This window comes from Salmo salar, chromosome ssa06 (assembly GCF_905237065.1).
Source record: "Salmo salar chromosome ssa06, Ssal_v3.1, whole genome shotgun sequence".
Taxonomy (NCBI): domain Eukaryota; kingdom Metazoa; phylum Chordata; class Actinopteri; order Salmoniformes; family Salmonidae; genus Salmo; species Salmo salar.
Window position 1 is genome coordinate 94418861 of NC_059447.1, and position 14198 is coordinate 94433058.

Below are 14198 nucleotides of genomic sequence, written 5' to 3' on the forward strand. Positions count from 1 at the left end.
CCCCCTATTCCCTATGGTCACCCTATTCCCTATGGTCCCCCTATTCCCTATGGTCCCCCTATTCCCTATGGTCCCCTATTCCCTATGGTCCCCCTATTCCCTATGGTCACCCTATTCCCTATGGTCCCCCTATTCCCTATGGTCCCCCTGTTCCCTATGGTCCCCCTATTCCCTATGGTCACCCTATTCCCTATGGTCACCCTATTCCCTATTGGTCCCCCTATTCCCTATTGGTCACCCTATTCCCTATGGTCACCCTATTCCCTATTGGTCACCCTATTCCCTATTGGTCACCCTATTCCCTATTGGTCCCCCTATTCCTTATGGTCCCCTAATCCCTATTGGTCACCCTATTCCCTATGGTCCCCCTATTCCCTATGGTCCCCCTGTTCCCCATGGTCCCCCTATTCCCCATGGTCCCCTATTCCCCATGGTCCCCCTATTCCCTATGGTCCCCCTGTTCCCTATGGTCCCCCTATTCCCTATGGTCCCCCCTATTCCCTATGGTCACCCTATTCCCTATGGTCCCCCTATTCCCTATGGTCCCCCTGTTCCCTATGGTCCCCCTATTCCCTATGGTCCCCTATTCCCTATGGTCACCCTATTCCCTATGGTCCCCCTATTCCCTATGGTCACCCTGTTCCCTATGGTCCCCCTGTTCCCCATGGTCCCCCTATTCCCTATGGTCCCCCTATTCCCTATGGTCCCCTATTCCCTATGGTCACCCTATTCCCTATGGTCACCCTATTCCCTATGGTCCCCCTATTCCCTATGGTCACCCTATTCCCTATGGTCCCCCTATTCCCTATGGTCCCCCTATTCCCTATGGTCCCCTGTTCCCTATGGTCCCCCTATTCCCTATGGTCCCCCTATTCCCTATGGTCCCCTATTCCCTATGGTCCCCTGTTCCCCATGGTCACCCTATTCCCTATGGTCACCCTATTCCCTATGGTCCCCCTATTCCCTATGGTCCCCCTATTCCCTATGGTCCCCCTATTCCCTATGGTCCCCCTGTTCCCTATGGTCCCCCTATTCCCTATGGTCCCCCTGTTCCCTATGGTCCCTCTGTTCCCCATGGTCACCCTGTTCCCTATGGTCCCCCTGTTCCCTATGGTCCCCCTATTCCCTATGGTCACCCTATTCCCTATGGTCCCCTATTCCCTATGGTCCCCCTATTCCCTATGGTCCCCCTATTCCCTATGGTCACCCTATTCCCTATGGTCACCCTATTCCCTATGGTCCCCCTATTCCCTATGGTCCCCCTGTTCCCTATGGTCACCCTATTCCCTATGGTCACCCTATTCCCTATGGTCCCCCTGTTCCCTATGGTCCCCCTATTCCCTATGGTCCCCCTATTCCCCATGGTCCCCCTGTTCCCTATGGTCCCCCTGTTCCCTATGGTCCCCCTATTCCCTATGGTCCCCCTATTCCCCATGGTCCCCCTGTTCCCTATGGTCCCCCTATTCCCTATGGTCCCCCTATTCCCTATGGTCCCCCTATTCCCTATGGTCACCCTATTCCCTATGGTCCCCCTATTCCCTATGGTCACCCTGTTCCCTATGGTCACCCTATTCCCTATGGTCCCCCTATTCCCTATGGTCCCCCTATTCCCTATGGTCCCCCTATTCCCTATGGTCACCCTATTCCCTATGGTCCCCCTGTTCCCTATGGTCACCCTATTCCCTATGGTCCCCTGTTCCCTATGGTCACCCTATTCCCTATGGTCCCCCTATTCCCTATGGTCCCCCTATTCCCTATGGTCCCCCTAATCCCTATTGGTCACCCTATTCCCTATGGTCCCCTAATCCCTATTGGTCACCCTATTCCCTATGGTCCCCCTATTCCCTATGGTCCCCCTATTCCCTATGGTCCCCCTATTCCCTATGGTCCCCCTGTTCCCCATGGTCCCCCTATTCCCTATGGTCCCCCTGTTCCCTATGGTCACCCTATTCCCTATGGTCCCCTATTCCCTATGGTCCCCCTATTCCCTATGGTCCCCCCTAATCCCTATTGGTCACCCTGTTCCCTATGGTCCCCCTATTCCCTATGGTCCCCCTATTCCCTATGGTCCCCCTATTCCCTATGGTCCCCCTATTCCCTATGGTCACCCTATTCCCTATGGTCCCCTATTCCCTATGGTCACCCTATTCCCTATGGTCCCCCTATTCCCCATGGTGCTGGTCATAATTAGTGTACTATAGGGCAATAGGGCCCTTTTTGGAAGACATCCATAGTAGTATAGTATAGTAGTATAGTTTTGTAGTAGAGTAGTATAGTATAATAGTATAGTATAGTATAGTATAGTATAGTATAGTATAGTATAGTAGTAGTGGTGTAGTGTAGTGTGGTGTAGTGTAGTGTAGTGTAGTATAATAGTATAGTATGGTATAGTAGTATAGTATAGTAGTATAGCTTTGTAGTATAGTAGTATAGTAGTATAGTATAGTATAGTAGTGTAGTATAATAGTATAGTATAGCGGTATCGTATAGTAGTATAGTATAGTATAGTATAGTATAGTATAGTATAGTATAGTATCGTATAGTATGGTATAGTAGTATAGTGTAGTAGTGTAGTATAGTATAGTAGTGTAGTATAGCATAGTAGTATGGCAGTATAGTATAGTATAGTAGTATAGTATAGTAGTATAGTATAGTATAGTATAGTATAGTATAGTATAGTATAGTATAGTATAGTAGTATAGTATAGTATAGTATAGTATAGTAGTATCCTCTTAATACACAACAACGTTTCTCCTTGTTTGTTCAAAAGTGTTTTTAAAATACATTAAAACTTATTAACAAATGATCAAATCAACTCCTCATCTGTCTGTCTCAAATAGAAAGACTACAGCAAAACTATATGAAAATCATCCAAGTGAAGCTCATGATTGTAATGGACCTTTCAACACAGTGTATTATCGAATACAGATCAATACATTAATCAATCAATATATTAGTATAATCAGTAGCCAGATGTTGATGGTGTAGTCAGACTACAGCAGGGGAAATTATTAACAAATATCCCTGTGGACTGGCTTCATGGTAACTGCTGATATGGGTTGGGATTAGGAGTCAAGGGGTTAAAAAATCAGGCTTGTAGGTTAGAGGTCAGGGGCTAGAGGTCAGGGGCTAGAGGTCAGGGGCTAGAGGTCAGGGGCTAGAGGATAGAGGTCAGGGGCTAGAGGTCAGGGGTTAGAGGATAGAGGTCAGGGGCTAGAGGTCAGGGGCTAGAGGTCAGGGGCTACAGGTCAGGGGTTAGAGGACAGGGGCTAGAGGTCAGGGGCTAGAGGTCAGGGGCTAGAGGTCAAGGGCTAGAGGTCAGGGGCTAGAGGTTAGAGGTCAGGGGCTAGAGGTCAGGGGCTAGAGGTCAGAGGCTAGAGGTCAGAGGCTAGAGGTCAGAGGCTGGAAGTTAGAGGTCAGGGGTCAGGGGCTAGAGGTCAGGGGCTAGAGGTCACTTCTCCAGTCTCTTGGCCACATCCAGGTAAGCCATCTCTATCTCGTTGTCGGCAGCGCAGGTGTTGGTGAACTCGTCCCGCGTGTAGGCGTTCTTCAGGTAGCGCCACACCCCGCTCAGCTCAGACGGAATCTCATAGTTACGATATTTCTTAGCAACCACCTGGTAACAAAACACAGAGAGAGAGAGAGAACACACCTCACGCTCAGCGGATAGGATCCTCCGTCTGTCTGTCTGTCTGTCTGTCTGTCTGTCTGTCTGTCTGTCTGTCTGTCTGTCTGTCTGTCTGTCTGTCTGTCTGTCTGTCTGTCTGTCTGTCTGTCTGTCTGTCTGTCTGTCTGTCTGTCTGTCTGTCTGTCTGTCTGTCTGTCTGTCTGTCCGTCTCGTCCGTCTGTCCGTCTCGTCTGTCCGTCCGTCCGTGCGTGTGTCGTCTGCGTGCGTCCGTGCGTCTGCGTCCGTGTGTCTGTCTGTGTGTTTGCGTGTGTGTGTGTTTGCGTGTGTTTGCTGTGTGTGTGTGTGTGTGTGTGTGTGTCTGTGTGTGTGTGTGAGTCTGTGTGTGTGTGAGTCTGTCTGTCTGTGTGTTTGCGTGTGTGTGTGTTTGCGTGTGTGTGTGTGTGTGTGTGTGTGTGTGTGTGTGTGTGTGTGTGTGTGAGTCTGTGTCTGTCTGTGTGTTTGCGTGTGAGTGTGTGTGTGTGTGTGTCGTGTGTGTGTGTGTGTGTGTGTGTGTGTGTGTGTGTGTGTGTGTGTGTGTGTGTGTGTGTGTGTGTGAGTCTGTGTCTGTCTGTGTGTTTGCGTGCGAGTGTGTGTGTGTGTGTGCGCGTGTGTGTGTTTGCGTGTGTGTGTGTGTGAGTCTGTGTCTGTGTCTGTGTGTGTGTGTGTGTGTGTGTGTGTGCGCGTGTGTGTGCATGTGTGTGTGTGTGAGTCTGTGTCTGTGTGTCTGTGTGTTTGCGTGCGAGTGTGTGTGTGTGTGCGCGTGTGTGTGTTTGCGTGTGTGTGTGTGTGAGTCTGTGTCTGTGTGTGTGTGTGTGTGTGTGTGTGTGTGTGTGTGAGTCTGTGTCTGTGTCTGAGTGTGTGTGTGTGTGTGTGTGTGTACCTTGACTATATGCAGTTTGGGCAGGAGGTTGCAGTCAGCCAGGGTGAGGTCGTCCCCGTCCAGGAAGCATCTGGTGGACTCCCTCTCCTCCTCCATGCTGTCTGCATCGATCTCCTCTGGGAGTGGACTAGCCAGGTAGTCATCTAGCTTCCTCAGAGCCTTCAACAAACCCTTCTCCAGGACTAGAAGGGAGGGTGTGGGGGAGAGAGAAAGGATGGAGGTAGAGAGAGATTTTAGTCAATTTGTCATAGAAAGACAAACCCAGAAAAGGGAGCACAGCTCTATCATATCCACCAGGTGGCAGTACAGGACAGTACAGTAGATCATTAAAGGTACAGTACTCTAGCAGTACATCATTAAAGGTACAGTACTCTCTAGCAGTAGATCATTAAAGGTACAGTACTCTAGCAGTAGATCATTAAAGGTACAGTACTCTAGCAGTAGATCATTAAAGGTACAGTACTCCAGCAGTAGATCATTAAAGGTACAGTACTCTAGCAGTAGATCAATAAAGGTACAGTACTCTAGCAGTAGATCATTAAAGGTACAGTACTCCAGCAGTAGATCATTAAAGGTACAGTACTCTAGCAGTAGATCAATAAAGGTACAGTACTCTAGCAGTAGATCATTAAAGGTACAGTACTCTAGCAGTAGATCATTAAAGGTACAGTACTCTAGCAGTAGATCATTAAAGGTACAGTACTCTAGCAGTAGATCATTAAAGGTACAGTACTCTAGCAGTAGATCAATAAAGGTACAGTACTCTAGCAGTAGATCATTAAAGGTACAGTACTCTCTAGCAGTAGATCATTAAAGGTACAGTACTCTCTAGCAGTAGATCAATAAAGGTACAGTACTCTAGCAGTAGATCATTAAAGGTACAGTACTCTAGCAGTAGATCATTAAAGGTACAGTACTCTAGCAGTAGATCATTAAAGGTACAGTACTCTAGCAGTAGATCAATAAAGGTACAGTACACTCTAGCAGTAGATCAATAAAGGTACAGTACTCTAGCAGTAGATCATTAAAGGTACAGTACTCTAGCAGTAGATCATTAAAGGTACAGTACTCTAGCAGTAGATCATTAAAAGTACAGTACTCTCTGGCAGTAGATCATTAAAGGTACAGTACTCTAGCAGTAGATCATTAAAGGTACAGTACTCTCTAGCAGTAGATCAATAAAGGTACAGTACTCTCTAGAAGTAGATCATTAAAGGTACAGTACTCTAGCAGTAGATCATTAAAGGTACAGTACTCTAGCAGTAGATCATTAAAGGTACAGTACTCTAGCAGTAGATCATTAAAGGTACAGTACTCTAGCAGTAGATCATTAAAGGTACAGTACTCTCTAGCAGTAGATCATTAAAGGTACAGTACTCTAGCAGTAGATCATTAAAGGTACAGTACTCCAGCAGTAGATCATTAAAGGTACAGTACTCTAGCAGTAGATCATTAAAGGTACAGTACTCTAGCAGTAGATCATTACAGGTACAGTACTCTCTAGCAGTTGTCAAGCTACTGATGCTGAAAACCCTTGTTAGTGCTTCAGACAAAAGCTGATTTTCACTTAAAACATTGTTGTTGTTTTTTTCTTTTTTAAATTTATTTTATTTTTTATTTTATTTTTTGTTTTACCCCCCAGAAGGTCTGATAACAGCACAAGTCCTGCCACCAAACATTACTGTGCATTAGGACTATTTGAAATGGCATAAAACAACATGGATGTCAATGGCAGCTCCTTTTAACAGCTAAGCAACAGGCATGGGACCAACTGTAAAAAAGGTATTACATTTACATGACTAGTTTATGAACTATAAATTGATTTAAATATGCATACATTTGGGGAACCCTGATTCACAGTCAAGATGGTTCAGACAGTATTACAGGGAGTGTGGACAGAAGGTGGGACAGCATTATAACCATTGTGATAGAAGTGTGACAGCATTATAACCATTGTTATAGAGGTGTGACAGCATTATAACCATTGTTATAGAGGTGGGACAGCATTATAACCATTGTTATAGAAGTGGGACAGCATTATAACCATTGTTATAGAAGTGGGACAGCATTATAACCATTGTTATAGAAGTGGGACAGCATTATAACCATTGTTATAGAAGTGGGACAGCATTATAACCATTGTTATAGAGGTGGGACAGCATTATAACCATTGTTATAGAAGTGGGACAGAAGTGGTGGGACAGCATTATAACCATTGTTATAGAAGATGGACAGCATTATAACCATTGTGATAGAAGTGGGACAGCATTATAACCATTGTAATAGAAGTGGGACAGCATTATAACCATTGTGATTGAGGTGGGACAGCATTATAACCATTGTTATAGAAGTGGGACAGCATTATAACCATTGTTATAGAGGTGGGACAGCATTATAACCATTGTGATAGAGGTGGGACAGCATTATAACCATTGTGATAGAGGTGGGACAGCATTATAACCATTGTGATAGAGGTGGGACAGCATTATAACCATTGTGATAGAGGTGGGACAGCATTATAACCATTGTGATAGAGGTGGGACAGCATTATAACCATTGTGATAGAGGTGGGACAGCATTATAACCATTGTGATAGAAGTGGGACAGCATTATAACCATTGTGATAGAGGTGGGACAGCATTATAACCATTGTGATAGAGGTGGGACAGCATTATAACCATTGTGATAGAGGTGGGACAGCATTATAACCATTGTGATAGAAGTGGGACAGCATTATAACCATTGTTATAGAAGTGGGACAGAAGAGGTGGGACAGCATTATAACCATTGTGATAGAGGTGGGACAGCATTATAACCATTGTGATAGAGGTGGGACAGCATTATAACCATTGTGATAGAAGTGGGACAGCATTATAACCATTGTGATAGAGGTGGGACAGCATTATAACCATTGTTATAGAAGTGGGACAGCATTATAACCATTGTGATAGAGGTGGGACAGCATTATAACCATTGTGATAGAAGTGGGACAGAAGAGGTGGGACAGCATTATAACCATTGTGATAGAGGTGGGACAGCATTATAACCATTGTGATAGAAGTGGGACAGAAGAGGTGGGACAGCATTATAACCATTGTGATAGAGGTGGGACAGCATTATAACCATTGTGATAGAAGTGGGACAGCATTATAACCATTGTGATAGAGGTGGGACAGCATTATAACCATTGTGATAGAAGTGGGACAGAAGAGGTGGGACAGCATTATAACCATTGTAATAGAAGTGGGACAGCATTATAACCATTGTGATAGAAGTGTAGCAGAAGAGGTGGGACAGCATTATAACCATTGTGATAGAAGTGGGACAGAAGAGGTGGGACAGCATTATAACCATTGTGATAGAGGTGGGACAGCATTATAACCATTGTGATAGAGGTGGGACAGCATTATAACCGTTGTGATAGAAGTGGGACAGCATTATAACCATTGTGATAGAGGTGGGACAGCATTATAACCATTGTGATAGAAGTGGGACAGCATTATAACCATTGTGATAGAGGTGGGACAGCATTATAACCATTGTGATAGAAGTGGGACAGCATTATAACCATTGTGATAGAGGTGGGACAGCATTATAACCATTGTGATAGAGGTGGGACAGCATTATAACCATTGTTATAGAAGTGGGACAGAAGAGGTGGGACAGCATTATAACCATTGTGATAGAGGTGGGACAGCATTATAACCATTGTTATAGAAGATGGACAGCATTATAACCATTGTGATTGAAGTGGGACAGCATTATAACCATTGTGATAGAGGTGGGACAGCATTATAACCATTGTGATAGAGGTGGGACAGCATTATAACCATTGTTATAGAAGTGGGACAGCATTATAACCATTGTGATAGAGGTGGGACAGCATTATAACCATTGTGATAGAAGCGGAGTGGGACAGCATTATAACCATTGTGATAGAGGTGGGACAGCATTATAACCATTGTGATAGAAGTAAGGTGGGACAGCATTATAACCATTGTGATAGAGGTGGGACAGCATTATAACCATTGTGATTGAGGTGGGACAGCATTATAACCATTGTGATAGAGGTGGGACAGCATTATAACCATTGTGATAGAGGTGGGACAGCATTATAACCATTGTGATAGAAGTGGGACAGCATTATAACCATTGTGATAGAGGTGGGACAGCATTATAACCATTGTGATAGAGGTGGGACAGCATTATAACCATTGTGATAGAAGTGGGACAGCATTATAACCATTGTGATAGAGGTGGGACAGCATTATAACCATTGTGATAGAGGTGGGACAGCATTATAACCATTGTGATAGAGGTGGGACAGCATTATAACCATTGTGATAGAGGTGGGACAGCATTATAACCATTGTTATAGAAGTGGGACAGAGAGGTGGGACAGCATTATAACCATTGTGATAGAGGTGGGACAGCATTATAACCATTGTTATAGAAGATGGACAGCATTATAACCATTGTGATAGAAGTGGGACAGCATTATAACCATTGTGATAGAGGTGGGACAGCATTATAACCATTGTTATAGAAGTGGGACAGCATTATAACCATTGTGATAGAGGTGGGACAGCATTATAACCATTGTGATAGAGTGGGACAGAAGAGGTGGGACAGCATTATAACCATTGTGATTGAGGTGGGACAGCATTATAACCATTGTGATAGAAGTGGGACAGAAGTGGGACAGCATTATAACCATTGTGATAGAGGTGGGACAGCATTATAACCATTGTGATAGAAGTGGGACAGCATTATAACCATTGTGATAGAGGTGGGACAGCATTATAACCATTGTGATAAGTGCAGAAGTGGGACAGCATTATAACCATTGTTATAGAAGTGGGACAGCATTATAACCATTGTGATAGAAGTGGGACAGCATTATAACCATTGTGATAGAAGTGTAGCAGAAGAGGTGGGACAGCATTATAACCATTGTGATTGAAGTGGGACAGCATTATAACCATTGTGATAGAGGTGGGACAGCATTATAACCATTGTGATTGAAGTGGGACAGCATTATAACCATTGTGATAGAAGTGGGACAGCATTATAACCATTGTGATAGAGGTGGGACAGCATTATAACCATTGTGATAGAAGTGGGACAGCATTATAACCATTGTGATTGAAGTGGGACAGCATCTGATAGAGGTGGGACAGCATTATAACCATTGTGATTGAGGTGGGACAGCATTATAACCATTGTTATAGAAGGTGGGACAGCATTATAACCATTGTGATTGAAGTGGGACAGCATTATAACCATTGTTATAGAAGATGGACAGCATTATAACCATTGTGATAGAAGTGGGACAGAAGAGGTGGGACAGCATTATAACCATTGTGATAGAGGTGGGACAGCATTATAACCATTGTGATTGAAGTGGGACAGAAGAGGTGGGACAGCAATCCCAAGGGCCGGCATTTATATGCCCCCAAAAGAAAGATTTAAAAGGTCCGATTAGGAAGGAAGAGGTGGTGTTTGCTCAGATTAGGAAGGAAGAGGTGGTGTTTGCTCAGATTAGGAAGGAAGAGGTGGTGTTTGCTCAGATTAGGAAGGAAGAGGTGGTGTTTGCTCAGATTAGGAAGGAAGAGGTGGTGTTTGCTCAGATTAGGAAGGAAGAGGTGGTGTTTGCTCAGATTAGGAAGGAAGAGGTGGTGTTTGCTCAGATTAGGAAGGAAGAGGTGGTGTTTGCTCAGATTAGGAAGGAAGAGGTGGTGTTTGCTCAGATTAGGAAGGAAGAGGTGGTGTTTGCTCAGATTAGGAAGGAAGAGGTGGTGTTTGCTCAGATTAGGAAGGAAGAGGTGGTGTTTGCTCAGATTAGGAAGGAAGAGGTGGTGTTTGCTCAGATTAGGAAGGATGAGGTGGTGTTTGCTCAGATTAGGAAGGAAGAGGTGGTGTTTGCTCAGATTAGGAAGGAAGAGGTGGTGTTTGCTCAGATTAGGAAGGAAGAGGTGGTGTTTGCTCAGATTGTGCCTAGGACATTGAACTCATCATTACATCTGGTTGGCAAGCATGTGAATGGTTTGTGTACAGAGTGGTTGATGACACATGTGTTGATGTATTGTTGTAAGTACTTGTATGTGGAAGAGCGGGAAAGATAGATGTGTAGGGTTATTGAGGTTGGACGGGGATGGGGGGGGAGGGTTGGAAGAGATTTTGGGGGATGGGTGAAGGTTTGTTAAAAGTCAGTAAGGCTCTTTCTAATGTTCTTAGTAGTACAGGATTAGGGGTTTAGTTATTCTTAGTGTTTGTTTCTTTATTAATTTAGTCTGGAAGCTGTGATTGTGACTACACACTCCAGTCCAGTAGATGGCGGCATTTCGAGAAGTGGAATTGTTTCGATTTTTTTTGGGGGGGGGGTGTTTCCGCCTCACAGAGGAAGTGGGGCTCTTTGAGTCACGTGGCTCAGGGCTCAACTTGTGGTGTGCTTTGCTCCCTGGAGCAGGATGATCCAAAAAGGGGTGATCAGTGGTATTGTATTTGGTATTTTATCAGGATACCAATAAGCTGTTGCAAAAGCAGCAGCTACTCTTCCTGGGGATCCACACAGAACATGAAACATAATACAGAACCTTAATAGACAAGAACAGCTCAAAGACAGAACTACGCAGACCTACAGAATTTCAGCACGCTTATAGGGAAGGACACTCAACAAGCACAGAAATTACATAAATGACTGATGATTGGCTGAGAGAAATTGATGATAAATTGATTGTGGGAGCTGTTTTGTTAGACTTCAGTGCAGCTTTTGACATTATTGATCATAGTCTGCTGCTGGAAAAACGTATGTGTTATGGCTTTACACCCCCTGCTATAATGTGGATAGAGAGTTACTTGTCTAACAGAACACAGAGGGTGTTCTTTAATGGAAACCTCTAAAACATAATCCAGGTAGAATCAGGGATTCACCAGGGCAGCTGTTTAGGCCCCTTGCTTTTTTCAATCTTTACTATCGACATGCCACTGGCTTTGAGTAAAGCCAGAGTGTCTATGAATGCGGATGACTCAACACTATACACGTCAGCTACTACAGAGACTGAAATGACTGCAACACTTAATAAAGAGCTGCAGTTAGTTTCAGAGTGGGTGGCAAGGAATAAGTTAGTCCTAAATATTTCCAAAACTAAAAGCATTGAATTTGGAACAAAACACTCACTAAACCCTAAACCTCAACTAAATCTTGTAATAAATAATGTGGAACTTGAGCAAGTTGAGATGACTAAACTGCTTGGAGTAACACTGGATTGTAAACTGTTATGGTCAAAACATATTGATGTAGTAGTAGCTAAGATGGGGAGAAGTCTGTCCATAATAAAGCGATGCTCTGCCTTCTTAACAACACTGTCAACAAGGCAGGTCCTACAGGCCCTAGTTTCTACCTTCTTAACAACACTATCAACAAGGCAGGTCCTACAGGCCCTAGTTTCTACCTTCTTAACAACACTATCAACAAGGCAGGTCCTACAGGCCCTAGTTTCTACCTTCTTAACAACACTATCAACAAGGCAGGTCCTACAGGCCCTAGTTTCTACCTTCTTAACAACACTATCAACAAGGCAGGTCCTACAGGCCCTAGTTTCTACCTTCTTAACATCACTATCAACAAGGCAGGTCCTACAGGCCCTAGTTTCTACCTTCTTAACAGCACTATCAACAAGGCAGGTCCTACAGGCCCTAGTTTCTACCTTCTTAACAACACTATCAACAAGGCAGGTCCTACAGGCCCTAGTTTCTACCTTCTTAACAACACTATCAACAAGGCAGGTCCTACAGGCCCTAGTTTCTACCTTCTTAACAACACTATCAACAAGGCAGGTCCTACAGGCCCTAGTTTCTACCTTCTTAACAACACTATCAACAAGGCAGGTCCTACAGGCCCTAGTTTTGTCGCACCTTGACTACTGTTCAGTCGTGTGGTCAGGTGCCATAAAAAAAGGACTTAGGAAAATTGCAATTGTCTCAGAACAGAGCAGCACAGCTGGCCCTTGGATGTACACAGAGAGCTAATATTAATAATATGCATGTCAATCTCTCCTGGCTCAAAGTGGAGGAGAGATTGACTTCATCACTACTTGTATTTATGAGAGGTGTTGACATGTTTAATGCATCGAGCTGTCTGTTTAAACTACTAGCACACAGCTCAGACACCCATGCATACCCCACAAGACATGTTCTAGGGGTTAGGGTTAGGGTTAAAGGTAGGGGTTAGGCTATGTGTCCTACCTCCATTAGCTTCAGGCTTGGTGTTCTTGATGTACGCTGAGAACTTGGCAAAGATGTTGTTTCCAGCTGTGTTAGACTCTCTCTGCTTGGCTGCCAACTTAGGGTACCTGCAAGAGGAAGACACAGAGATACAGTCAGATACAGGAACACTGAGATACAGTCAGATACAGGAATACTGAGATACAGTCAGATACAGGAATACTGAGATACAGTCAGATACAGGAACACTGAGATACAGTCAGATACAGGAACACTGAGATACAGTCAGATACAGGAACACAGAGATACAGTCAGATACAGGAACACTGAGATACAGTCAGATACAGGAATACTGAGATACAGTCAGATACAGGACCAGACACTGAGATACAGTCAGATACAGAGATACAGTCAGATACAGGAATACTGAGATACAGTCAGATACAACCAGACACAGAGATACAGTCAGATACAGAGATACAGTCAGATACAGGAACACTGAGATACAGTCAGACACAGGAACACTGAGATACAGTCAGACACAGAGACAGTGGAAAACACCTAGATCACAGTATCATCTATTGAGCTGTATTCAACAGATATATATATATATAATGTAGCGGGCTGGATCAGGACTCGTACTGACGCTACATTGGGTGGTGCGTATGAAGCCGAACGGTACAGAGGAGTTCAGTGTAGATACACATTGTGGTCGGAGAGCTAGCTGCCTGTGTACAAGGTGACATAGGGGGGAGAGAGAGAAGGGGAGAGAGAGAAGAGGGGAGAGAGAAGGGGAGAGAGAGAAGGGGAGAGAGAGAAGGGGAGAGAGAAGGGGAGAGAGAAGGGGAGAGAGAAGGGGAGAGAGAAGGGGAGAGAGAGAAGGGGAGAGAGAGAGAAGGGGAGAGAGAAGGGGAGAGAGAGAAGGGGAGAGAGAGAAGGGGAGAGAGAGAAGGGGAGAGAGAAGGGGAGAGAGAAGGGGAGAGAGAGAGAAGGGGAGAGAGAAGGGGAGAGAGAAGGGGGAGAGAGAGAAGGGGAGAGAGAGAAGAGGGAGAGAGAGAAGGGGAGAGAGAGAAGGGGAGAGAGAAGGGGAGAGAGAAGGGGAGAGAGAGAAGGGGGAGAGAGAGAAGGGGAGAGAGAAGGGGAGAGAGAGAGAAGGGGAGAGAGAAGGGGAGAGAGAGAAGGGGAGAGAGAAGGGGAGAGAGAAGGGGAGAGAGAGAGAAGGGGAGAGAGAAGGGGGAGAGAGAAGGGGGAGAGAGAGAAGGGGGAGAGAGAAGGGGGAGAGAGAGAAGGGGGAGAGAGAAGGGGGAGAGAGAGAAGGGGAGAGAGAGAAGGGGGAGAGAGAAGGGGAGAGAGAGAAGGGGGAGAGAGAAGGGGGAGAGAGGACGTACTCCTAGGAAGACATGTGACGTTGTGGTGTTGTATTAA

At 44.9% G+C, this 14198-nt stretch overlaps 1 protein-coding gene across 1 annotated transcript in view; it reads right to left on the reverse strand.

Annotated features, from left to right (window-relative positions):
- Nucleotides 1-2755: 2755 nt before the first annotated feature.
- LOC106593329 (chloride intracellular channel protein 5) overlaps nucleotides 2756-14198 on the reverse strand; it is a 52208-nt gene continuing 40765 nt past the window's right edge. The window contains exons 4-6 of the mRNA XM_045721228.1: nucleotides 12795-12901; nucleotides 4548-4729; nucleotides 2756-3616 (exon numbers count right to left, since the gene is read on the reverse strand). Of these exons, the coding sequence (XP_045577184.1) occupies nucleotides 3452-3616; nucleotides 4548-4729; nucleotides 12795-12901 (454 nt within the window). The 3' untranslated portion in view covers nucleotides 2756-3451. The remainder of the gene's footprint in view (nucleotides 3617-4547; nucleotides 4730-12794; nucleotides 12902-14198) is intronic.